At 55.8% G+C, this 21,179-nt stretch overlaps 1 protein-coding gene across 2 annotated transcripts; it reads left to right on the top strand.

Moving 5' to 3' along the window:
• The first annotated feature begins 1,647 nt into the window (after nt 1–1,647).
• Nucleotides 1,648–20,726, top strand: ABHD10 (abhydrolase domain containing 10, depalmitoylase). Of its 2 annotated transcripts, none has more exons than XM_061576888.1 (5): nt 1,648–2,357; nt 9,312–9,495; nt 12,872–12,983; nt 14,941–15,078; nt 15,693–20,726. In XM_061576888.1, exons 2-5 carry the CDS (start codon nt 9,431–9,433, stop codon nt 16,176–16,178), a joined length of 801 nt encoding a protein of 266 aa, XP_061432872.1. In that variant the 5' UTR covers nt 1,648–2,357; nt 9,312–9,430; the 3' UTR covers nt 16,179–20,726. The 2 variants fall into 2 exon arrangements, with proteins under 2 accessions (XP_061432872.1, XP_061432871.1); XM_061576887.1 differs by lacking the exon at nt 1,648–2,357 and adding an exon at nt 4,826–4,906 and having other exon boundaries at nt 15,693–20,723.
• The last annotated feature ends 453 nt before the right edge of the window (nt 20,727–21,179 follow it).

Here is a 21,179-nt window from a genome sequence, read left to right as displayed (position 1 = left end):
TGTCCACCGCTGGGTGGCTGCATCCCTAACGCCAACTGTACATCAACTCCCCCACCCCCTCTCCCCACCCAAAGTGCACTTGTTTTTCCTAATCGCGTGACAAAGTCGCGCGCGTGCGTCGCACTGCCGCGCACATCCCACCCCGAGGAGGAATCCGACGATCTCTAAAGCTCTTCGCCACGGATGGCCAGTAGCGGGGCCGGGCCTTGCCCTTGTGCAGGGCATTGTGGGAGAGGTGCAGGGCATTGTGGGAGAGGTGGAGTCGGTAGCTCCCACGATGCTTCGTAAGGTAAACGCCGGGCTAAAGGCACAGCCCTTGCAAAGGCTTGCCGACGCCCCTGCTGGGGGAAGAGCCTTCCTCCCTCGTTGTCAGAGGTCGCAACCGGGTACCCGATACCCGTACCCTACCCGATACCCGGCTACCCGTACCCAACCCTGGTGCGGCCGGGTACGGGTAGACCGTGAGTCACTGGTGAGTCACCGTTTGTCACTCATTTCCCAACGTCTTGTCTCTTCTCACAATTCAAGTTCCTAGAATCAACCCACCCGCGCCTGCAACATGGCTTCATCCCAGAGGTCGCAATCGGGTACCCGATACCCGTACCCGGCCGGGTAGGGTACGGGTAGGGTACGGGTACGGCCGGGTACGGGTACCCGTTTGCGACCCTGGTGCGGCCGGGTACGGGTAAGGAATCAAAACCCGTTTGCGACCTCTGCTAGTTGTTCGAGAGCGAGCGAGCGCCTCTCTCTCCGACCCGCTCTTCTACCGCTAACTAGAGTACGTCTTGGGGCGTGACCCACGCTTTGCCCCACCGCGCACACGCGACTCACCCTGCCGATTGGGCCTCGCCGCGGTGAGCCCTTTTACACAGCTGCTAGGTGGCGGCGGTGGTGGTGGTGACGGTGGTGAGCGGTGGTAGAGGTGTGGTATTGGTGGTAATGGTGGCGGTAGTAGAGGTGGTGGTGGTGACGGGTGGTAGAGGTGGTGGTGAAGATGGCAACAGTGATGGTGGTAACGGTGGCAGCGATGACGATGGTAGAGATGGTGGTGACGGTGGTGAGCGGTGGTAGAGGTGTGGTATAGGTGGTAACGGTGGCGGTAGTAGAGCTGGTGGTAAAGGTGGTAACAGTGATGGTGGTAACGGTGGCAATGGTGACGGTGGTGATGGCGGTGGTAGAGATGGTGGCGACGGTTTTGGTGGTAACGGTGGCAGTGGCAGAGGTGGTGGTGGTAGCGGTCGTGGTTTTGGTGGTCACCGTAGAGTTGGCGGTGGCGATGATGGACCCAAGAAACCTGGTCCCCCCCCCCCCTCCCGGCATCGTTCTAACTGCTACGGCACCGCGAGATGGATGGGAGTCCAACCGGCACCCTCTGAGCTCAGTGGCGTTGGCTGCCGCCACCACCACCGCCACCACCGCCGCCGCCACGACTGCTGCTGCTGCCCCATCACCGTCACCGCCGCCGCCACTGCGGTTGGCAGCGTTTTCACAAAGGACGCGTTTTCATCTTCTTGGTTCTTTCGGTAAAGTCACGTAGAATGGAAATAATAAAGATAAAACATAATAAAATAATTCTCACGACGTTTCGGCCACAACACAAGCAGCCGTCCTCAGGCGGAGAGCAGGTCTGTCAAAAAGACAGCGTCTGAATGACTGAATGACGCTGTCTTTCCGACAGACCTGTTCTTCACCTGAGGACGGCTGCTTGCGTTGTGGCCGAAACGTCGTGAGAATTATTTTATAATGTTTTATCTTTATTATTTTATTATTTCCATTCTATGTCACTTTACCGAAAGAACCAAGAAGATGAATCCCTGCAGTCACGAAAGAAGCTTTAAATCGAAATTTGACGCGTTGGTTATTTAGCCGTTGTCCCATGTTTTTGGTCGCTGTGGTAAATGTCGCGGTCATTTTCCCACGAGGACGCGGGAGAGTAAAACGTTATACGTGTGTTGTGTGTCTCTGTGTGTGTCTCTCTGTGTGTTTGTGTGTCTCTGTGTGTGTGTGTGTCTCTGTGTGTTTGTGTGTCTCTGTGTGTGTGTCTCTGTGTGTGTGTCTGTGTGTTTGTGTGTCTCTGTGTGTGTGTCTCTGTGTGTGTGTCTCTGTGTGTGTCTCTGTGTGTGTGTGTCTCTGTTTGTGTGTCTCTGTGTGTGTCTCTCTGTTTGTTTGTGTTGCAAACACACACACGAGCGGAGCGCCGGGTGTCTAAAGCACAGCAAGTTGGCACAGTAGGGGGCACAGGTGGTGCATCAGCCACTCATCTCGGTCATCTCGGTCAGTCGACCCGTGGCACCTGCTGGGTCTGCCCCGTGACCTCCTGCCAGCGGGCGTTCGACACTTCACGTGGTAGCCTCAAGGTGCACATGGCCTGGCACAAGCGTCGTGGTTGTTGTGTTGCAGAGTGTTTCTGTTGTCATTCTTTGCGGTTGTGGTGGGGGGCCGGATGATGGGCGGGAGGGGCAGAGCACAGCGAGGGGGGGTGGGGGGTCTGGTACGCTGAGCAGGTCGCTAACGGGTTTTGATTCCTTACCCGTACTCGGCCGCACAAGGGTCGCAAACGGGTACCCGTACCCGGCCGGGTACCCGTACCCTACCCGTACCCTACCCGTACCCTACCCGAAATGAGTGACAAACGGTGACTCACCAGTGACTCACGGCCTACCCGTACCCGGCCGCACCAGGGTCGCAAACGAGTACCCGTACCCGGCTACCCGGCCGGGTATCGGGTACCCGGTTGCGACCTCTGACGCTGAGATGAATGGGGTATCATCCCACGGACCGTATCGTGCCACACGGCTCGGGCAAGTAGTTCAACTGTCCGCGTTGAGTGTCCCGCGTTATAGCGGGAGCGTTATAACGGTGAGTGTACCGCGTTATAACGGTACGTGTCCCGCGTTATAACGGTGAGTGTACCGCGTTATAACGGTGAGTGTACCGCGTTATAACGGTACGTGTCCCGCGTTATAACGGTACGTGTCCCGCGTTATAACGGTACGTGTCCCGCGTTATAACGGTACGTGTCCCGCGTTATAACGGTGAGTGTACCGCGTTATAACGGTGAGTGTACCGCGTTATAACGGTATGTGTCCCGCGTTATAACGGTACGTGTCCCGCGTTATAACGGTGAGTGTACCGCGTTATAACGGTGAGTGTACCGCGTTATAACGGTACGTGTCCCCCGTTATAACGGTACGTGTCCCGCGTTATAACGGTACGTGTCCCGCGTTATAACGGTACGTGTCCCGCGTTATAACGGTGAGTGTACCGCGTTATAACGGTGAGTGTACCGCGTTATAACGGTATGTGTCCCGCGTTATAACGGTACGTGTCCCGCGTTATAACGGTGCGTGTCCCGCGTTATAACGGTGCGTGTCCCGCGTTATAACGGTGCGTGTCCCGCGTTATAACGGTGCGTGTCCCGCGTTATAACGGTGCGTGTCCCGCGTTATAACGGTGAGTGTCCCGCGTTATAACGGTGAGTGTCCCGCGTTATAACGGTACGTGTCCCGCGTTATAACGGTGCGTGTCCCGCGTTATAACGGTACGTGTCCCGCGTTATAATGGTACGTGTCCCGCGTTATAACGGTACGTGTCCCGCGTTATAACGGTACGTGTCCCGCGTTATAACGGTATGTGTACTACCAAAAACCCTGCAGTCATCCCGAACGGAAGCAGCAGCCGGCGTTCTAGCGCCGAGCCCGGCGTTGTTGCGTGAACACCGCACGGTTCGATCCTGGCCGTACATCTTAGATGTCGTGAGCAATGCAGATCGCGATTCTGCACTGACACTCACATAGGGGCATCTGGATTCTGGGATGTTGCCCGTGGCGGCTGGATCGCCACCTGGTTCGCTTGCTCGCAAACATTCCTGCGGAGGGAGCTGGTAGGAACGTCGGGTTGCTCGGTCAATGGCCTGCAGGGTCAACGGCGGCGTGGTGTATTCCGCAAATATGCCCGACTGTGAGGGCGGGCACAAGCCGGCGTGAGTAGGTGAAACGTTGAGTTTTATAAGGGCACCACGGGGTGACCAGCCCCTCCCCACCCAGCCCCACCCCTCCCACCCCCCACCCAGCCCCTCTCCACCCAGCCCCACCCCCCCACCCAGCCCCACCCCACCCAGCCCCTCCCCACCCAGCCCCTCCCCACCCTCCCCACCCAGCCCCTCCCCACCCAGCCCCTCCCACTCCCCACCCTCCCGGCCCCACCCAGCCCCTCCTCACCCTCCCCTCTCCACCCAGCCCCACCCCCCCCAATTTTGGATGCACGACGGACGGACACAATAATCCCCTGTGCGCTGGTGTAACCAGGAGGTTCCTACCAGTATTACAATATTAAGGTCAGAAAATAAGTTTGCAATGTAATATTCCACCGTGTGAACAAGTGCAATCTCCTCCTTATGCCTTGCCTCTGGCGCCCCCTCTGTGTGCTATAAAGAAGGGCCATTGCCCGAAACGTCGACCTCTATTGGAGGTCCCCCCGCCCACCGTCTCCAAGCACTGGGCCGCCTCAAAATCTCGCGAGATTTCCCCCCCCGCCCCCAACTCTCGCGAGATTTCCCCCCGCCCCCAACTCTCGCGAGATTTCCCCCCCCGCCCCCAACTCTCGCGAGATTTCTTCCCCCGCCCCCAACTCTCGCGAGATTTCCCCCCGCCCCCAACTCTCGCGAGATTTCTCCCCCCGCCCCCAACTCTCGCGAGATTTCCCCCCGCGCCCCCAACTCTCGCGAGATTTCCCCCCCTCCCCCAACTCTCGCGAGATTTCCCCCCGCCCCCAACTCTCGCGAGATTTCCCCCCGCGCCCCCAACTCTCGCGAGGTTTCCCCCGCTCGTCGTCATGGCGACCGCGGTCATGGCGGCGTTGTTGGCTAGGCCTAGGCTCCTGACGTCTGCGCGGAGTCTCGGAGGAGGTAAGGAAGCAGTCAACAACAACAACAACATTGTCAACAACAACAACATTGTCAACAACAACATTGTCAACAACATCATCGTCAACAACATCATCGTCGGCAGCGGTGGGGAGCCCGGCAAGCGCGCGGGTCTGCGCTGAAGCCTAGACGCCTAGGCCTCAACGCGGCCTTGCCCTCTAATAACTAACTTCCTGATAAATGTTGTTGTTGTTGCTCAATGTTGTTGCTGCTAAATGTTGTTGTTGCTAAATATTGTTGTTACTCTGTGTTATTGTGTCACGCTTCTCGTACCTATTCGTTGTGTGTTTTTATTATTAAGGCTTGTTTAGTGAATCTTAAATCGCTTCAACGCGCCCGAAATAACTTTGTGAGATGCGTGCGCCACCTTATATGGGAATGTACTCGGTGGGCGACGTTTCGGACAACAGACCCCTTCTCCGTTGTGTGGTGTGTGTGTGGTGTGGTTTGTGTGAGTGGTGTGTGTGTGGTGTGGTTTGTGTGAGTGGTGTGTGAGTGGTGGGTGTGTGTGTGTGAGTGGTGTGTGTGTGAGTGGTGTGTGTGTATGAGTGGTGTGTGTGTGGTGTGTGAGTGGTGTGTGTGAGTGGTGTGTGTGTGGTGTGGTTTGTGTGAGTGGTGTGTGTGTGAGTGGTGTGTGTGTGTGGTGTGGTTTGTGTGAGTGGTGGGTGTGTGAGTGGTGTGTGTGTGAGTGGAGTGTGTGTGGTGTGTGAGTGGTGTGTGTGTGAGTGGTGTGTGAGTGGGGTGTGTGTGTGTGAGTGGTGTGTGTGTGTGAGTGGTGTGTGAGTGGTGTGTGTGTGAGTGGTGTGTGTGTGAGTGGTGTGTGTGTGAGTGGTGTGTGTGTGAGTGGTGTGTGTGTGAGTGGTGTGTGTGTATGAGTGGTGTGTGTGTGGTGTGTGAGTGGTGTGTGTGTGAGTGGTGTGTGTGTGTGGTGTGGTTTGTGTGAGTGGTGTGTGTGTGGTGTGGTTTGTGTGAGTGGTGTGTGAGTGGTGGGTGTGTGAGTGGTGTGTGTGTGAGTGGTGTGTGTGTGGTGTGTGAGTGGTGTGTGTGTGAGTGGTGTGTGAGTGGTGTGTGTGTGAGTGGTGTGTGTGTGAGTGGTGAGTGTGTGTGTGTGTGAGTGGTGTGTGTGTGTGTGAGTGGTTTGTGAGTGGTGTGTGTGAGTGGTGTGTGTGTGTGAGTGGGGTGTGAGTGAGTGGTGTGTGTGTGTGAGTGGTGTATGTGGTGTGTGTGAGTGGTGTGTGAGTGGTGTGTGTGTGAGTGGTGTGTGTGTGAGTGGTGTGTGTGTGTGAGTGGTGTGTGTGTGTGTGAGTGGTTTGTGCGTGTATGGTGAGTGGTGTGAGTGAGTGGTGTGTGGTGTGTGTGTGTGAGTGGTGTGTGTGAGTGGTGTGTGTGAGTGAGCGGTGTGTGTGTGTGAGCGGTGTGTGTGAGTGAGTGGTGTGTGTGTGTGAGTGGTTTGTGTGTGTATGGTGAGTGGTGTGAGTGAGTGGTGTGTGGTGTGTGTGTGTGAGTGGTGTGTGTGAGTGGTGTGTGTGAGTGAGCGGTGTGTGTGTGTGAGCGGTGTGTGTGTGTGTGTGAGTGGTGTGTGTGTGAGTGGTGTGTGTGTGTGAGTGGTGTGTGTGAGTGAGCGGTGTGTGTGTGTGAGGGGTGTGTGTGTGTGAGTGGTGTGTGTGTGTGAGTGGTGTGTGTGAGTGGTGTGTGTGTGAGTGGTGTGTGTGTGAGTGGTGTGTGAGTGGTGTGTGTGTGAGTGGTGTGTGTGAATGGTGTGTGTGAGTGAATGTGAGTTGTGTGAGTGAGTGTTGTGTGTGAGTGAGTGGTGTGTGTGAGTGGTGTGTGTGTGTGTGTGAGTGGTGTGTGTGTGTGTGAGTGGTGTGTGTGCGTGTGAGTGGTGTGTGTGTGTGAGTGGTGTGTATGTGTGAGTGGTGTGTGAGTGGTGTGTGTGGTATGTGTGAGTGAGTGGTGTGTGTGAGTGGTGTGTGTGTGTGAGTGGTGTGTGTGTGTGAGTGGTGTGTGTGTGTGAGTGGTGTGTGTGTGTGTGAGTGGTGTGTGTGTGTGAGTGGTGTGTGTGAGTGGTGTGTGTGTGTGAGTGGTGTGTGGTTTGTGTGAGTGGTGTGTGGTTTGTGTGAGTGGTGTGTACACGAAAAAGGGCCGTTGCCTGAAACGTCGCCGATTACACTGGTCTACAACAAAACATTTCTTTTTTTCTGGCCTGGACTTTTGCAGCTGTTCTAGACTAATTTCAGGGAGCTGATTCTAAATCTGGTCTCAGATTTGCTCTATCACATCTCATTTTTATGCTATGAGTGAGTGGTGTGTGGTGTGTGTGTGTGAGTGGTGTGTGTGAGTGGTGTGTGTGTGTGAGTGGTGTGTGTGAGTGAGCGGTGTGTGTGTGTGAGCGGTGTGTGTGTGTGTGTGTGAGTGGTGTGTGTGTGAGTGGTGTGTGTGTGTGAGTGGTGTGTGTGAGTGAGCGGTGTGTGTGTGTGAGCGGTGTGTGTGTGTGAGTGGTGTGTGTGTGTGAGTGGTGCGTGTGAGTGGTGTGTGTGTGAGTGGTGTGTGTGTGAGTGGTGTGTGAGTGGTGTGTGTGTGAGTGGTGTGTGTGAATGGTGTGTGTGTGAGTGGTGAGTGTTGTGTGTGAGTGAGTGGTGTGTGTGAGTGGTGTGTGTGTGTGAGTGGTGTGTGTGCGTGTGAGTGGTGTGTGTGTGTGAGTGGTGTGTGTGTGTGAGTGGTGTGTGAGTGGTGTGTGTGTGTGGTATGTGTGAGTGAGTGGTGTGTGTGAGTGGTGTGTGTGAGTGGTGTGTGTGTGTGAGTGGGGTGTGTGTGTGAGTGGTGTGTGTGTGTGAGTGGTGTGTGTGTGTGAGTGGTGTGTGTGTGTGATTGGTGTGTGTGTGTGAGTGGTGTGTGTGAGTGGTGTGTGGTTTGTGTGAGTGGTGTGTGGTTTGTGTGAGTGGTGTGTACACGAAAAAGGGCCGTTGCCTGAAACGTCGCCGATTACACTGGTCTACAACAAAACATTTCTTTTTTTCTGGCCTGGACTTTTGCAGCTGTTCTAGACTAATTTCAGGGTGCTGATTCTAAATCTGGTCTCAGATTTGCTCTATCACATCTCATTTTTATGCTATCGGCATACCCCATTTTCATTGATTTTACCCGAAATTAACTCTGTCACTTATGATTGCAAGTTGTTGCGAGTCAGTGACTGCTTTAGTGTTATGGTGCTGTGTTTTTAGGATAGTGTGTTTATAATATCATTTTATGTAGATATCCACATTTATTTGATATTTTTCTTCTGCAGTTTTTATTGAAAATGCTATATTTAAATATCTCAAAAACCTGATGTGATAGACAAAAACTGATGCCAGATTTGGAATCAGCACCCCAAAATTAAAACCGTTGGAATTCCTTGTGCCAGAAAAAGTGTGTTGACCAGTGTTATCAAATTTCGATTTAAATCTTTCGTGACTGCAGGGATTCATCTTCTTGGTTCGTTCGGTAAAGTCACGTAGAATGGAAATAATAAAATAATAAAAATAAAACATAATAAAATAATTCTCACGACGTTTCGGCCACAACGCAAGCAGCCGTCCTCAGGTGAAGAACAGCGTCTGTCGGGAAGACAGCGTCTGAATGAAACACCACCAGGCTTGGCAGCGTATATTTAAGCTGGGTTGGCGCTCTTTCCCCTCCACCCCCGGCCGCCTTTGTCTCCCCAGTGGCGATGTTTACACACCGCTACACCAGGTTACTCATTTGAGGCTGAGTCGACCTTGGGGAGACCCAGGACCGGTTCCGATAATCGTCACTGATTTTGGCCATGAGCGGGAATCGAACTCGGGTCGCCAGGTTCGTAGCGCAGCGTAGCGCTAACCGCTGCACCACCGCTCCCCACTCTACCCCCACCCCGCTCACCCGGGTCATTCCGTAAGTCGTCGGCGTAGTACATCATTGGAACGGGAAAGGGTTTTAAACCCAAGTCCCGATCTCCAGCTCATCCACAACTCACTCAGGGGACCTGACCCCTTTGCCGCGTTGACCCCCCCCCACCACCCCCCACCACCACCCCCGACCACCACCCCCCACCACCACCCACCACCACCCCCCACCACCCACCCCTAAAACCACCCCACCACCCCCCAACACCCCCACCACCCCACCCCCCCACCACCCCACCCATCCACCACCCACCACCCCCCACCACCACCACCACCCACCACCACCCACCACCACCCACCACCACCCCACCCACCACCCCCCACCACCACCCCCCACCACCCACCACCACCCACCACCCCCACCACCACCCCACCACCACCCACCACCACCCACCACCCCACCACCCCTCCACCACCCCTCCACCACCCCCCACCACCCCCCCACCACCCCCCCCCCCCACCAGGGTCACGCTGGAAGTCGTCAGTGTCGTACCTGTCGCGGGCTGACGCGCCCCGCCTCGCCTACTCGCTCAGCGCGGGCAAATCTCCCGGCGTGCTCTTTCTGCCGGGGTTCGGGTCCAGTATGGACGGGGCCAAGGGCACCGCCCTGCACGGCTACTGCCGCTCCGTGGGGCACGCCTACACCCGGTGAGGGGGGGACGCGGGGGACACGGGGGACGTGTGGGTGGGTGGGTGGGTGAGGAGGAAGGGAGAGCGGGAGAGAGACGCTGGGTGAGGGAGACATGGGGTGAGGTGATGCAGGGTGAGGAGGGGGATGGTTGAGGGAGACATGGGGTGAGGGACAGAGAGGGAGACGCTGAGTGGTGAGAGAGACGCTGGGTGAGGGAGACATGGGGTGTGAGGATGCGGGGTGAGGAGGAAGATGGGTGAGGGAGACATGGGGTGAGGTGATGGAGGGAGACGTGGGGTGAGGGACAGGGGGAGACACTGGGTGGTGAGGGAGACATGGGGTGAGGTGATGGAGGGTGAGGAGGAAGATGGGTGAGGGAGACATGGGGTGAGGTGATGGAGGGAGACGTGGGGTGAGGGACAGGGGGAGACACTGGGTGGTGAGGGAGACATGGGGTGAGGTGATGGAGGGTGAGGAGGAAGATGGGTGAGGGAGACATGGGGTGAGGTGATGGAGGGAGACGTGGGGTGAGGGACAGGGGGAGACACTGGGTGGTGAGGGAGACATGGGGTGAGGTGATGGAGGGTGAGGAGGAAGATGGGTGAGGGAGACATGGGGTGAGGTGATGGAGGGAGACGTGGGGTGAGGGACAGGGGGAGACACTGGGTGGTGAGGGAGACATGGGGTGAGGTGATGGAGGGTGAGGAGGAAGATGGGTGAGGGAGACATGGGGTGAGGTGATGGAGGGAGACGTGGGGTGAGGGACAGGGGGAGACACTGGGTGGTGAGGGAGACATGGGGTGAGGTGATGGAGGGTGAGGAGGAAGATGGGTGAGGGAGACATGGGGTGAGGTGATGGAGGGAGACGTGGGGTGAGGGACAGGGGGAGACACTGGGTGGTGAGGGAGACATGGGGTGAGGTGATGGAGGGTGAGGAGGAAGATGGGTGAGGGAGACATGGGGTGAGGTGATGGAGGGAGACGTGGGGTGAGGGACAGGGGGAGACACTGGGTGGTGAGGGAGACATGGGGTGAGGTGATGGAGGGTGAGGAGGAAGATGGGTGAGGGAGACATGGGGTGAGGTGATGGAGGGAGACGTGGGGTGAGGGACAGGGGGAGACACTGGGTGGTGAGGGAGACATGGGGTGAGGTGATGGAGGGTGAGGAGGAAGATGGGTGAGGGAGACATGGGGTGAGGTGATGGAGGGAGACGTGGGGTGAGGGACAGGGGGAGACACTGGGTGGTGAGGGAGACATGGGGTGAGGTGATGGAGGGTGAGGAGGAAGATGGGTGAGGGAGACATGGGGTGAGGTGATGGAGGGAGACGTGGGGTGAGGGACAGGGGGAGACACTGGGTGGTGAGGGAGACATGGGGTGAGGTGATGGAGGGTGAGGAGGAAGATGGGTGAGGGAGACATGGGGTGAGGTGATGGAGGGAGACGTGGGGTGAGGGACAGGGGGAGACACTGGGTGGTGAGGGAGACATGGGGTGAGGTGATGGAGGGTGAGGAGGAAGATGGGTGAGGGAGACATGGGGTGAGGTGATGGAGGGAGACGTGGGGTGAGGGACAGGGGGAGACACTGGGTGGTGAGGGAGACATGGGGTGAGGTGATGGAGGGTGAGGAGGAAGATGGGTGAGGGAGACATGGGGTGAGGTGATGGAGGGAGACGTGGGGTGAGGGACAGGGGGAGACACTGGGTGGTGAGGGAGACATGGGGTGAGGTGATGGAGGGTGAGGAGGAAGATGGGTGAGGGAGACATGGGGTGAGGTGATGGAGGGAGACGTGGGGTGAGGGACAGGGGGAGACACTGGGTGGTGAGGGAGACATGGGGTGAGGTGATGGAGGGTGAGGAGGAAGATGGGTGAGGGAGACATGGGGTGAGGTGATGGAGGGAGACGTGGGGTGAGGGACAGGGGGAGACACTGGGTGGTGAGGGAGACATGGGGTGAGGTGATGGAGGGTGAGGAGGAAGATGGGTGAGGGAGACATGGGGTGAGGTTATGGAGGGAGACGTGGGGTGAGGGACAGGGGGAGACACTGGGTGGTGAGGGAGACATGGGGTGAGGTGATGGAGGGTGAGGAGGAAGATGGGTGAGGGAGACATGGGGTGAGGTGATGGAGGGAGACGTGGGGTGAGGGAGACATGGGGTGAGGGACAGAGAGGGAGACACTGGGTGAGGGAGACGCTGGGGGGTGAGGGAGACATGGGGTGAGTTGATTGCAAGGCGAAGAGGGAGACATGGGGTGAGGGAGACATGGGGTGAGGGACAGAGAGGGAGACACTGGGTGAGGGAGACGCTGGGGGGTGAGGGAGACATGGGGTGAGTTGATTGCAAGGCGAAGAGGGAGACATGGGGTGAGGGACAGAGAGGGAGACACTGGGTGAGGGAGACGCTGGGGGGTGAGGGAGACATGGGGTGAGTTGATTGCAAGGCGAAGAGGGAGACATGGGGTGAGGGAGACATGGGGTGAGGTGATGCAGGGTGAGGAGGAAGATGGGTGAGGGAGACATGGGGTGAGGTGATGCAGGGTGAGGAGGAAGATGGGTGAGGGAGACATGGGGTGAGGTGATGCAGGGTGAGGAGGAAGATGGGTGAGGGAGACATGAGGTGAGGTGATGCAGGGTGAGGAGGAAGATGGGTGAGGGAGACATGGGGTGAGTTGATTGCAAGGTGAGGAGGGAGACGTTGGGATTGATGAGAGAGAAAGTCGACTGGGTGAGGGGGAGGCTTCGGGGTGAGGAGAGAGGGAGGGACTCGGGGTGAGGACATCGACGCCAGAGGTCACCAACGGGTTTTGATTCCATACCCGTACCCGGCCGTACCCTACCCGTACCCGGCCGGGTACGGGTAGGGTACGGGTAACGGGTACCCGATTGCGACCTCTGGGATGAAGCCACGTTGCAGGCGCGGGTGGGTTGATTCTAGGAACTTGAATTGTGAGAAGAGACATAACGTTGGGAAATGAGTGACAAACGGTGACTCACCAGTGACTCACGGCCTACCCGTACCCGGCCGCACCAGGGTCGCAAACGGGTATCCGTACCCGTACCCGGCCGGGTACGGGTAGCCGGGTATCAGGTAGGGTACGGGTATCGGGTACGGGTAGCCGGGTATCGGGTAGGGTACGGATATCGGGTATGGTACGGGTATCAGGTAGGGTACGGGTATCAGGTAGGGTACGGGTATCGGGTAGGGTACGGGTATTGGGTAGGGTACGGGTATCGGGGGGTACCCGATTGCGACCTCTGATCGACGCTGGGTGAGACACGAGCGAGGTGAGGAAGGGGAGACGCTTTGACGAGGGGGCGAGGGAGACACACGTGTCCTCGCTGGGTAGCCGTGGTGATGAACGGTCACCGTGGTAACGCTGTCGCCGTGGTTACCAGGTTCGACTACACGGGTTGCGGAGCGTCGGAGGGTGACAGCTCCCACTGGGGGGTGGGGCAGTGGAAGAGCGACGTCCTCGCCGTGCTCGACCAGCTCACCACGGGCCCACAGGTCGTTTGCTCACCCATCCGCTCACTCACCCATCCGCTCGCTCATCCGGCCGCTCGCTCACCCATCCGCTCACTCACCCATCCGCTCGCTCACCGGCCGCTCGCTCACCCGGCCGGTCGCTCACCCATCCGCTCGCTCACCCATCCGCTCACTCACCCATTCGCTCGCTCACCCATCTGCTCACTCACCCATCCGCTCGCTCACCCATCCGCTCGCTCACCCATCCGCTCACTCACCCGGCCGGTCGCTCACCCATCCGCTCGCTCACCCATCCGCTCGCTCACCCATCCGCTCGCTCACCCATCCGCTCGCTCACCCATCCGCTCGCTCACCCATCCGCTCACTCACCCATCCGCTCCCTCACCCATCCGCTCGCTCACCCATCCGCTCACCCATCCGCTCGCTCACCCATCCGCTCGCTCACCAATCCGCTCGCTCACCCATCCGCTCACTCACCCATCCGCTCACTCACTCATCCACTCGCTCATCCGGCCGGTCGCTCACCCATCCGCTCGCTCACCCATCCGCTCACTCACCCATCCGCTCACTCACCCATCCGCTCACTCACCCATCCGCTCACTCACCCATCCGCTAGCTCACCCATCCGCTCACTCACCCGGCCGGTCGCTCACCCATCCGCTCACTCACCCGGCCGGTCGCTCACCCATCCGCTCACTCACCCATCCGCTCACTCACCCGACCGCTCGCTCACCCATCCGCTCGCTCGCCCACTTGTCCACAAACTTACCCCACCACTCGCTCACCCACAAAACTCACAAACAAACCCACACACTCAGCCAGACACTCACCCAGATGCTCACCAAGGCACTCGCCCACACACTCACCCAACACGATGTTGCTGATGGGGTTGTTGATGATGGTTTTGATGATGGTGCTGATGATGATGGTGCTGATGATGATGCTGAAGATACTGGGGTTTCAGATCCTGGCAGGCTCCAGTCTGGGCGCGTGGCTCATGGTGCTGCTGATGATGGAGATGATGGTGCTGATGGAGATGATGGTGCTGCTGATGATGGTGCTGATGAAGATGATGATGATGCCGATGATGATGGTGCTGATGGAGATGATGGTGCTGATGATGATGGTGCTGCTGATGATGGTGCTGATGATGATTATGGTGCTGATGAAGATGATGATGATGATGCTGATGATGGTTATGATGCTGATGATAGTGCTAAAGATAGTGCTGATTATAGTGCTGATGATAATGAAGATGGTCCTGGTGTCTCAGATCCTAGTGGGCTCCAGTCTGGGCGCGTGGCTCATGATGGTGTTGATGATGATGCTGATGATGATGATACTGATGATGCTGATGATGATGGTGCTGATGATGATGCTGGTGTCTCAGATCCTAGTGGGCTCCAGTCTGGGCGCGTGGCTCATGATGCTGCTGATGCTGATGATGATGCTGATGATGATGATAATGATGATGGTGATGATGGTGCTGATGATAGTGCTGATGATGATGATGGTGCTGATGATGGTGTCTCAGATCCTCGTGGGCTCCAGTCTGGGCGCGTGGCTCATGATGCTGATGATGATAATGATGCTGATGATGATGATAATGATGATGGTGATGATGGTGCTGATGATAGTGCTGATGATGATGATGGTGCTGATGATGATGATGGTGTCTCAGATCCTAGTGGGCTCCAGTCTGGGCGCGTGGCTCATGATGCTGCTGATGCTGATGATGATGCTGATGATGATGATAATGATGATGGTGATGATGGTGCTGATGATAGTGCTGATGATGATGATGGTGCTGATGATGATGATGGTGTCTCAGATCCTCGTGGGCTCCAGTCTGGGCGCGTGGCTCATGGTGCTGATGATGATGCTGATGGTAGTGCTGATGATGATGATGGTGCTGATGATGATGCTGATGGTAGTGCTGATGATGATGATGGTGCTGATGATGATGATGGTGTCTCAGATCCTCGTGGGCTCCAGTCTGGGCGCGTGGCTCATGGTGCTGGCGGCCGTGGCACGCCCGGAGCGCGTGGTCGGCCTGGTCGGTGTGGCCAGTGCCCCGGACTTCCTCCTGCGAGTCTACAGCTCGCTCACCGACGAGGTGACGGCTCGCCGACTCACTCACTCGCTCACTCACTCACCCGCTCACTCACCGGCTCACTCACTCACCCGCTCACTCACCATCTCACTACTCGCTTACCGACTCGCTCACTCACCCGCTCACCGACTCGCTCACCATCTCACTCACCATCTCACTACTCGCTCACTGACGAGGTGAGGGCTCGCCGACTCACTCACCCGCTCACCGACTCACTCACCGGCTCACTCACCATCTCACCATCTCACTCACCATCTCACTCACGATCTCACTCACCATCTCACTCACCATCTCACTCACCATCTCACTCACCATCTCACTCACCATCTCACTCACTCACCGGCTCACTCACTATCTCACTCACCACTCGCTCACCCGCTCTCCAACTCACTCACCGGCTCACTCACCATCTCACCATCTCACCAGCTCACCACTCGCTCACCGGCTCACCGACTCGCTCACCGGCTCACTCACCGACTCACCACTCGCTCACCATCTCGCTCACTCACCATCTCACTCACCAGCTCACCACTCGCTCACCATCTCACTCACTCACCATCTCACTCCCTCACCCCCTGTCCTCACCCCCTGCCCTCACCTCCCCCCCCGCCCTACAGGAGCGTGCCGAGGCTCAACGCACCGGAGAATTTCGCATCCCCTACTCCCCCCCACCCTCCTCCTCCTCGCCCAGCCCCTCGCCCAGCCCCTCGCCCAGCCCCTCGCCCAGCCCCTCGCCCAGCCCCTCCTCGTCCAAGACCCACATCACAATCCCGCTCGCCGCCGTGCTGGAGGCAGCCAGGCACAGCCTCCTTGTCGCCCCGACCGTCACCGTCACCGCTTCGTCGACGGCCGACCCACTGCTGCCCCCGCTGCCCCCGCTGCCCCCGCTGCCCGTGCGCTGCCCCGTGCGGCTGCTGCACGGCCTCGCGGACGAGGTGGCGCCGTGGCAGCTGGCGCTGCGCCTGGCGGAGCGACTGGCGTCCGCCGAGGTGGACGTGACGCTGAGGAAGGGCGCCGGGCACCGCTTCAGCGAGCCGGCCGACCTGCGCCTCCTGGCCAGCACGCTGGACGACCTGGTGGACAGGCTGACGACGCACACGTAGCGCGGCGGGGGCGGGAGGGGGGGGTGCACCTAGCCTGGCGCGGAGTCGTTGGCGTGGTCGGTGTCGTTATCCGATTGTGTGGACGGGTCGAGCACGCGCGCCTAGTGGGGTGGGGAGGGGAGGTGGGGGTGCGTGCACCTAGCCTGGCACGGAGTCTATCATCGTCACCACCACCATCATTGTCACCACCACCATCATCGTCACCACCCCCACCACCATCATCGGCACCACCACCATCATCATCATTACCACCACCAACACTGCCACCAACGCTATCACCGCCATAATCACTGCCACCATAACTACCACCATCACTACCACCAGCACCATCATTGTTACCACCTCCATCATCATTACTACCATCACCAATACCATCACCACCATCATACATCATTCACCTTCCCTAGCTTGCACCACGTGGCGGTGATGATGGTGGCGGTGATGGTGGTGATGGTCGTGATGGTGGTGGCGGTGATGGTGGTGGCGGTGATGGTGGCGGTGATGGTGGTGATGGTCGTGATGGTGGTGGCGGTGATGGTGGTGGCGGTGATGGTGGTGGCGGTGATGGTGGTGGTGATGGTCGTGATGGTGGTGGCGGTGATGGTGGTGGCGGTGATGGTGGTGGCGGTGATGGTGGTGGCGGTGATGGTGGTGGCGGTGATGGTGGTGGCGGTGGTGGCGGTGGTGATGGTGGTGGCGGTGGTGATGGTGGTGGCGGTGATGGTGGTGGCGGTGATGGTGGTGATGGTCGTGATGGTGGTGGCGGTGATGGTCGTGATGGTCGTGATGGTGTTGATGTAGCAGAGTTACTGCCAAATTCGTTACATTTTTACAAAAAACTTGAGCCAAAATGTGAACTCTATTTGATGAAACAATAGCGTGTGTGTGTGTAGTAAGTGTCTTGTATAGCATGTGTGTGTGTGTGGCTGAACACGTGTGTGTGTTGTCTGTGTGTGTGTAGTGTGTGTCTTGTATAGCATGTGTGTGTGTGTGTGGCTGAACACGTATGTGTGTTGTGTCTGTGTGTGTAGTGTGTGTCTTGTACAGCATGTGTGTGTTGCGTGTGTGAACACGTGTGTGTGTGTGTAGTGTGTGTCTTGTACAGCATGTGTGTGTTGCGTGTGTGAACATGTGTGTGTGTGTGTAGGGTGTGTCTTGTATAGCATGTGTGCGTGTGTGGCTGAACACGTGTGTGTGTGTCTTGTATAGCATGTGTGTGAACACGTGTGTGTGTGTGTTGTGTGTGTGTAGCTGAACACGTGTGTGTGTGTAGCTGAACACGTGTGTGTGTGTAGCTGAACACGTGTGTGTGTGTGTAGCTGAACACGTGTGTGTGTGTGTAGCTGAACACGTGTGTGTGTGTGTGTGTGGCTGAACACGTATGTATGTGTCTGTGTGTGTGTTGTGTCTGTGTGTGTCTTTGTAGCGGTGGCGTCGTGGTTAGCGCACTCCGCTTCTCAACCCGGCAACCCGAGTTTGATTCCCGCTCACAGCCAATTACAGTGGCAGGCATCTGAACCGATCCTGGGTCTCCCCTAGGTCGACTCGGCCTCAAATGCGTGCGGTGTGTAGTAAACATCGCCACTAGGGAGACAAAGGGGGCCGGGCGTGGTGCTGGCCACCCACCCCCTCGTGTGCCGTGCCCGCCTTCGTAGGCGCTGCTACTCGCTAACGGCCCTTGCCCCTCAAAAAGTGTGAGGCTACCTGGGGGATCTTTGTCTTTGGTGTGTAACACGCGTGTCCGCGTGTCTCGCCCTATCTTGTCAAGCGCTTTTCAAATCCTTTATATTAAGTTCACTTGCTTGCTTGCTTGCGCGCTTACGACCGTGTAAATCTTTCGGTCGTTTTTTAACCCACTTCCCGTGATCCAATCGAGCTGACATTCTGCACACAGACTCGTTGTGCGTGACAATTAATGTTCGTGAAAAGTTTTTTGTTCCAAAATGTTACACTTTTTAGGACAAAAAAATTTATATTTAATTACCAATTGCTTAATGGTGGCCAGGCAATCATCTGACCCATAGGTGGCAGCCATCTCAAGCCAGAGGACGAGAGGACTCTAGCCGCCACGCATATAAAGGATTTATAGTGAAAAACTTTGTTTTTACGGGTTATACTTATTGCCCCATTGCGTCACGCACTTTCGTTGTGTTCGCACGAACAGCTACCATCGCCTCCCTCCATATGACTGCCAGAAAAGCCAAATATATGTGTGTGAACACTTACACGGGGCTATGGTTTTTAGTGGAAAAAGAACGGATAAATTCACTGTAACGTTGTGGCAAATTGGACGTTAATAGCTTCAAAAAGTCGACGCGCTCCCCGAATCTTTGTCCACGGAGGTCTCCCGATCACGTTTGTGCCTTTCCTCGCGGCGTTCTTGAAGATTTCCTGGCAGCGTTGTGCCGCGCAGGGAGAGATGCCGCTGGGGGTGCCCCTGGGCTGGGCCGAGCAGCGACGGGATTTGCCTGGCGACAAAGCTGGCGTCGCGGGTCTTTCGGTGAAGTCACGTGGGTGGAAAACGTCGTTTTTTTGCTTTTGTGGTTTTCGATTTGTTTGAAATTTTATTTGACAGTTTTTTTATTGTGGTTTTTGCTTTTATTATTTTCAATTTATTTTCACATTTATTTTATTATTTTTAATTGTGGTTTTTTGCTTTTATTATTTTCGATTTATAAAAAAATATATTTTACTATTTTTTATCGTTGTTTTTTGCTTTTATTATTTTCAATCTATTTAAATTTTATTTTACTATTTTTTATTGTGTTTTTTTGCTTTTATTATTTTCGATTAATTAAAAAATATATTTTACTATTTTTTTATCGTTGTTTTTTGCTTTTATTATTTTCAATCTATTTAAATTTTATTTTACTATTTTTTATTGTGTTTTTTTGCTTTTATTATGTTCGATTAATTTAAAAAAATATTTTACTATTTTTTATTGTGCTTTTTGTTTTTATTATTTTCGATTTATGAAAAAAAAAACTATTTTTTTCGATTTTTGCTTTTATTATTTTCAATTTATTTAAAAAAATTATTTTACTATTTTTTATCGTTGTTTTTTGCTTTTATTATTTTCGATTTATTATTTCTATTTTTTATTATTTACTATTCGTATTTTTTGTTTTCTATCTACGTGACTTTACCGAAAGAACCAAGAATATGAATCGCTGCAATTCACGAAAGTTTTAAGTCCATACGAAACTTGAGTTCCCCTAATGTTTGTGCTGCAACTCTCCTCCTCACCTCCTGACTCTCTTGGTCCTGCAGACGTCAGCCTAAACAACTCGGATGGTTTATTTTGTAATGCCGTGTTCAGAGTATGGTGCCCTTGGTCGAGTGTTGTGTGTGTGTGTGTGTGTCGAATGTGTGTTGTGTGTGTGTCAAATGTGTGTTGTGTGTGTGTCGAATGTGTGTTGTGTAGCTCAAGTTCATTGATTTGGCAAAGCTCTTGAATCGGGTGCAACCGCAACAAACAAAAAAACAAAAACATGAACAAGAAAACATCTTAAAGTGACTATGTGACTAAGTGCAAACAGAAAATCCAAGAAAAGACAGCAAAATGTTGCAGAAAAATCACCGTTACACACCAACGCTGTGTGCAAAAATCCCAGTGGGATGCAAGTCAAACAACAACAACAACAACCACAAGACAACTTAGATTAAGGCCATCAGTCTAACTCTGTACTACAACAAACAAACATGGCCAAACCAAAAAAACTTTTCGAAATCACCAAGATAAAGCCATGAAAGTGGGGAGCGGTGGTGCAGTGGTTCGCGCTACCAACCCGGCGTCACGAGTTCGATTCCCGCTCTCCGGCCAACGACTGCGACGATTATTGAACCGGTCCTGGGCCTCCCCTAGGTCGACTCGGCCTCAAATGAGTACCTGATGCGGTGCGTACACATCGCCGCTAGGGAGACAAAGGCGGCCGGGCGTGGTGCTGGCCACCCACCCACTCGTGTGCCGTGCCGGCCTTCATAGGTGCTGCTGCTACTCGCTAACAGCACTTGCCCCTACAGTCTGTGAAGGCTACACGGGGGATGTTTCTTTGTAGTGCGGTGAATGTTAGAGGAGTGTGGTGCACATGCTGACTTCATGTGTGGTGGTGAGTTTGGCGAGGGGGGTGGTAGTGAGTGTGGTGGTGAGTGTGGTGGTGGTGAGTTTGGCGAGGGGGGTGGTGGTGAGTGGTGGTGAGTTTGGCGAGGGGGGTGGTGGTGAGTGTGGTGGTTAGTGTGGTGGTGGTGAGTTTGGCGAAGGGGGTGGTGGTGATTGTGGTGGTGAGTTTGGCGAGGGGGGTGGTGGTGAGTGTGGTGGTGAGTTTGGCGAGGGGGGTGGTGGTGAGTGTGGTGGTGAGTGTAGTGGTGGTGAGTTTGGCGAGGGGGGTGGTGGTGAGTGTGGTGGTGAGTTTGGCGAGGGTGGTGGTGATGAGTGTGGTGGTGAGTGGCGAGGGGGGTGGTGGTGAGTTTGGCGAGGGTGGTGGTCGTGAGTGTGGTGGTGAGTGGCGAGGGGGGTGGTGATGAGTGTGGTGGTGAGTGGCGAGGGTGGTGGTGGTGTGGTGAGTGTGGTGGTGGTTTGGCGAGGGGTGGTGGTCAGTGTGATGGTGAGTGTGGTGATGAGTTTGGCGAGGGGGGTGGTGAGTTTGGCGAGGGGGGTGGTGGTGAGTTTGGCGAGGGGGGTGGTGGTGAGTGTGGTGGTGAGTTTGGCGAGGGTTGTGGTGATGAGTGTGGTGGTGAGTGCTGGTGAGTCTGAGTGTCTCAGGGTGTGTCTGCTAACAACTGCCAGCCGGCAATTACGTGGTGTGTGTGACGTGGGGGAGATGTGGATGAGTGGTGAGGGGGGGAGACACGGGGAGATGTGGGTGAGTGGTGGGGGGGGGAGACATAGGGAGATGTGGGTGAGTAGTGGGGGGGGGGGACACGGGGAGATGGGGTGAGTGGTGGGGGGGGAGACACGTGGGGTTCTGTGTGTATCGGCGTGTCTAATGGTGTGGGGTGTTG

This window comes from Lethenteron reissneri, chromosome 62 (assembly GCF_015708825.2).
Source record: "Lethenteron reissneri isolate LAM-NWPU_2019-01 chromosome 62, ASM1570882v1, whole genome shotgun sequence".
NCBI classification, from domain to species: domain Eukaryota; kingdom Metazoa; phylum Chordata; class Hyperoartia; order Petromyzontiformes; family Petromyzontidae; genus Lethenteron; species Lethenteron reissneri.
Note: the sequence above shows the minus strand (reverse complement) of the source record. Positions and strands in the feature narration are given on the sequence as shown.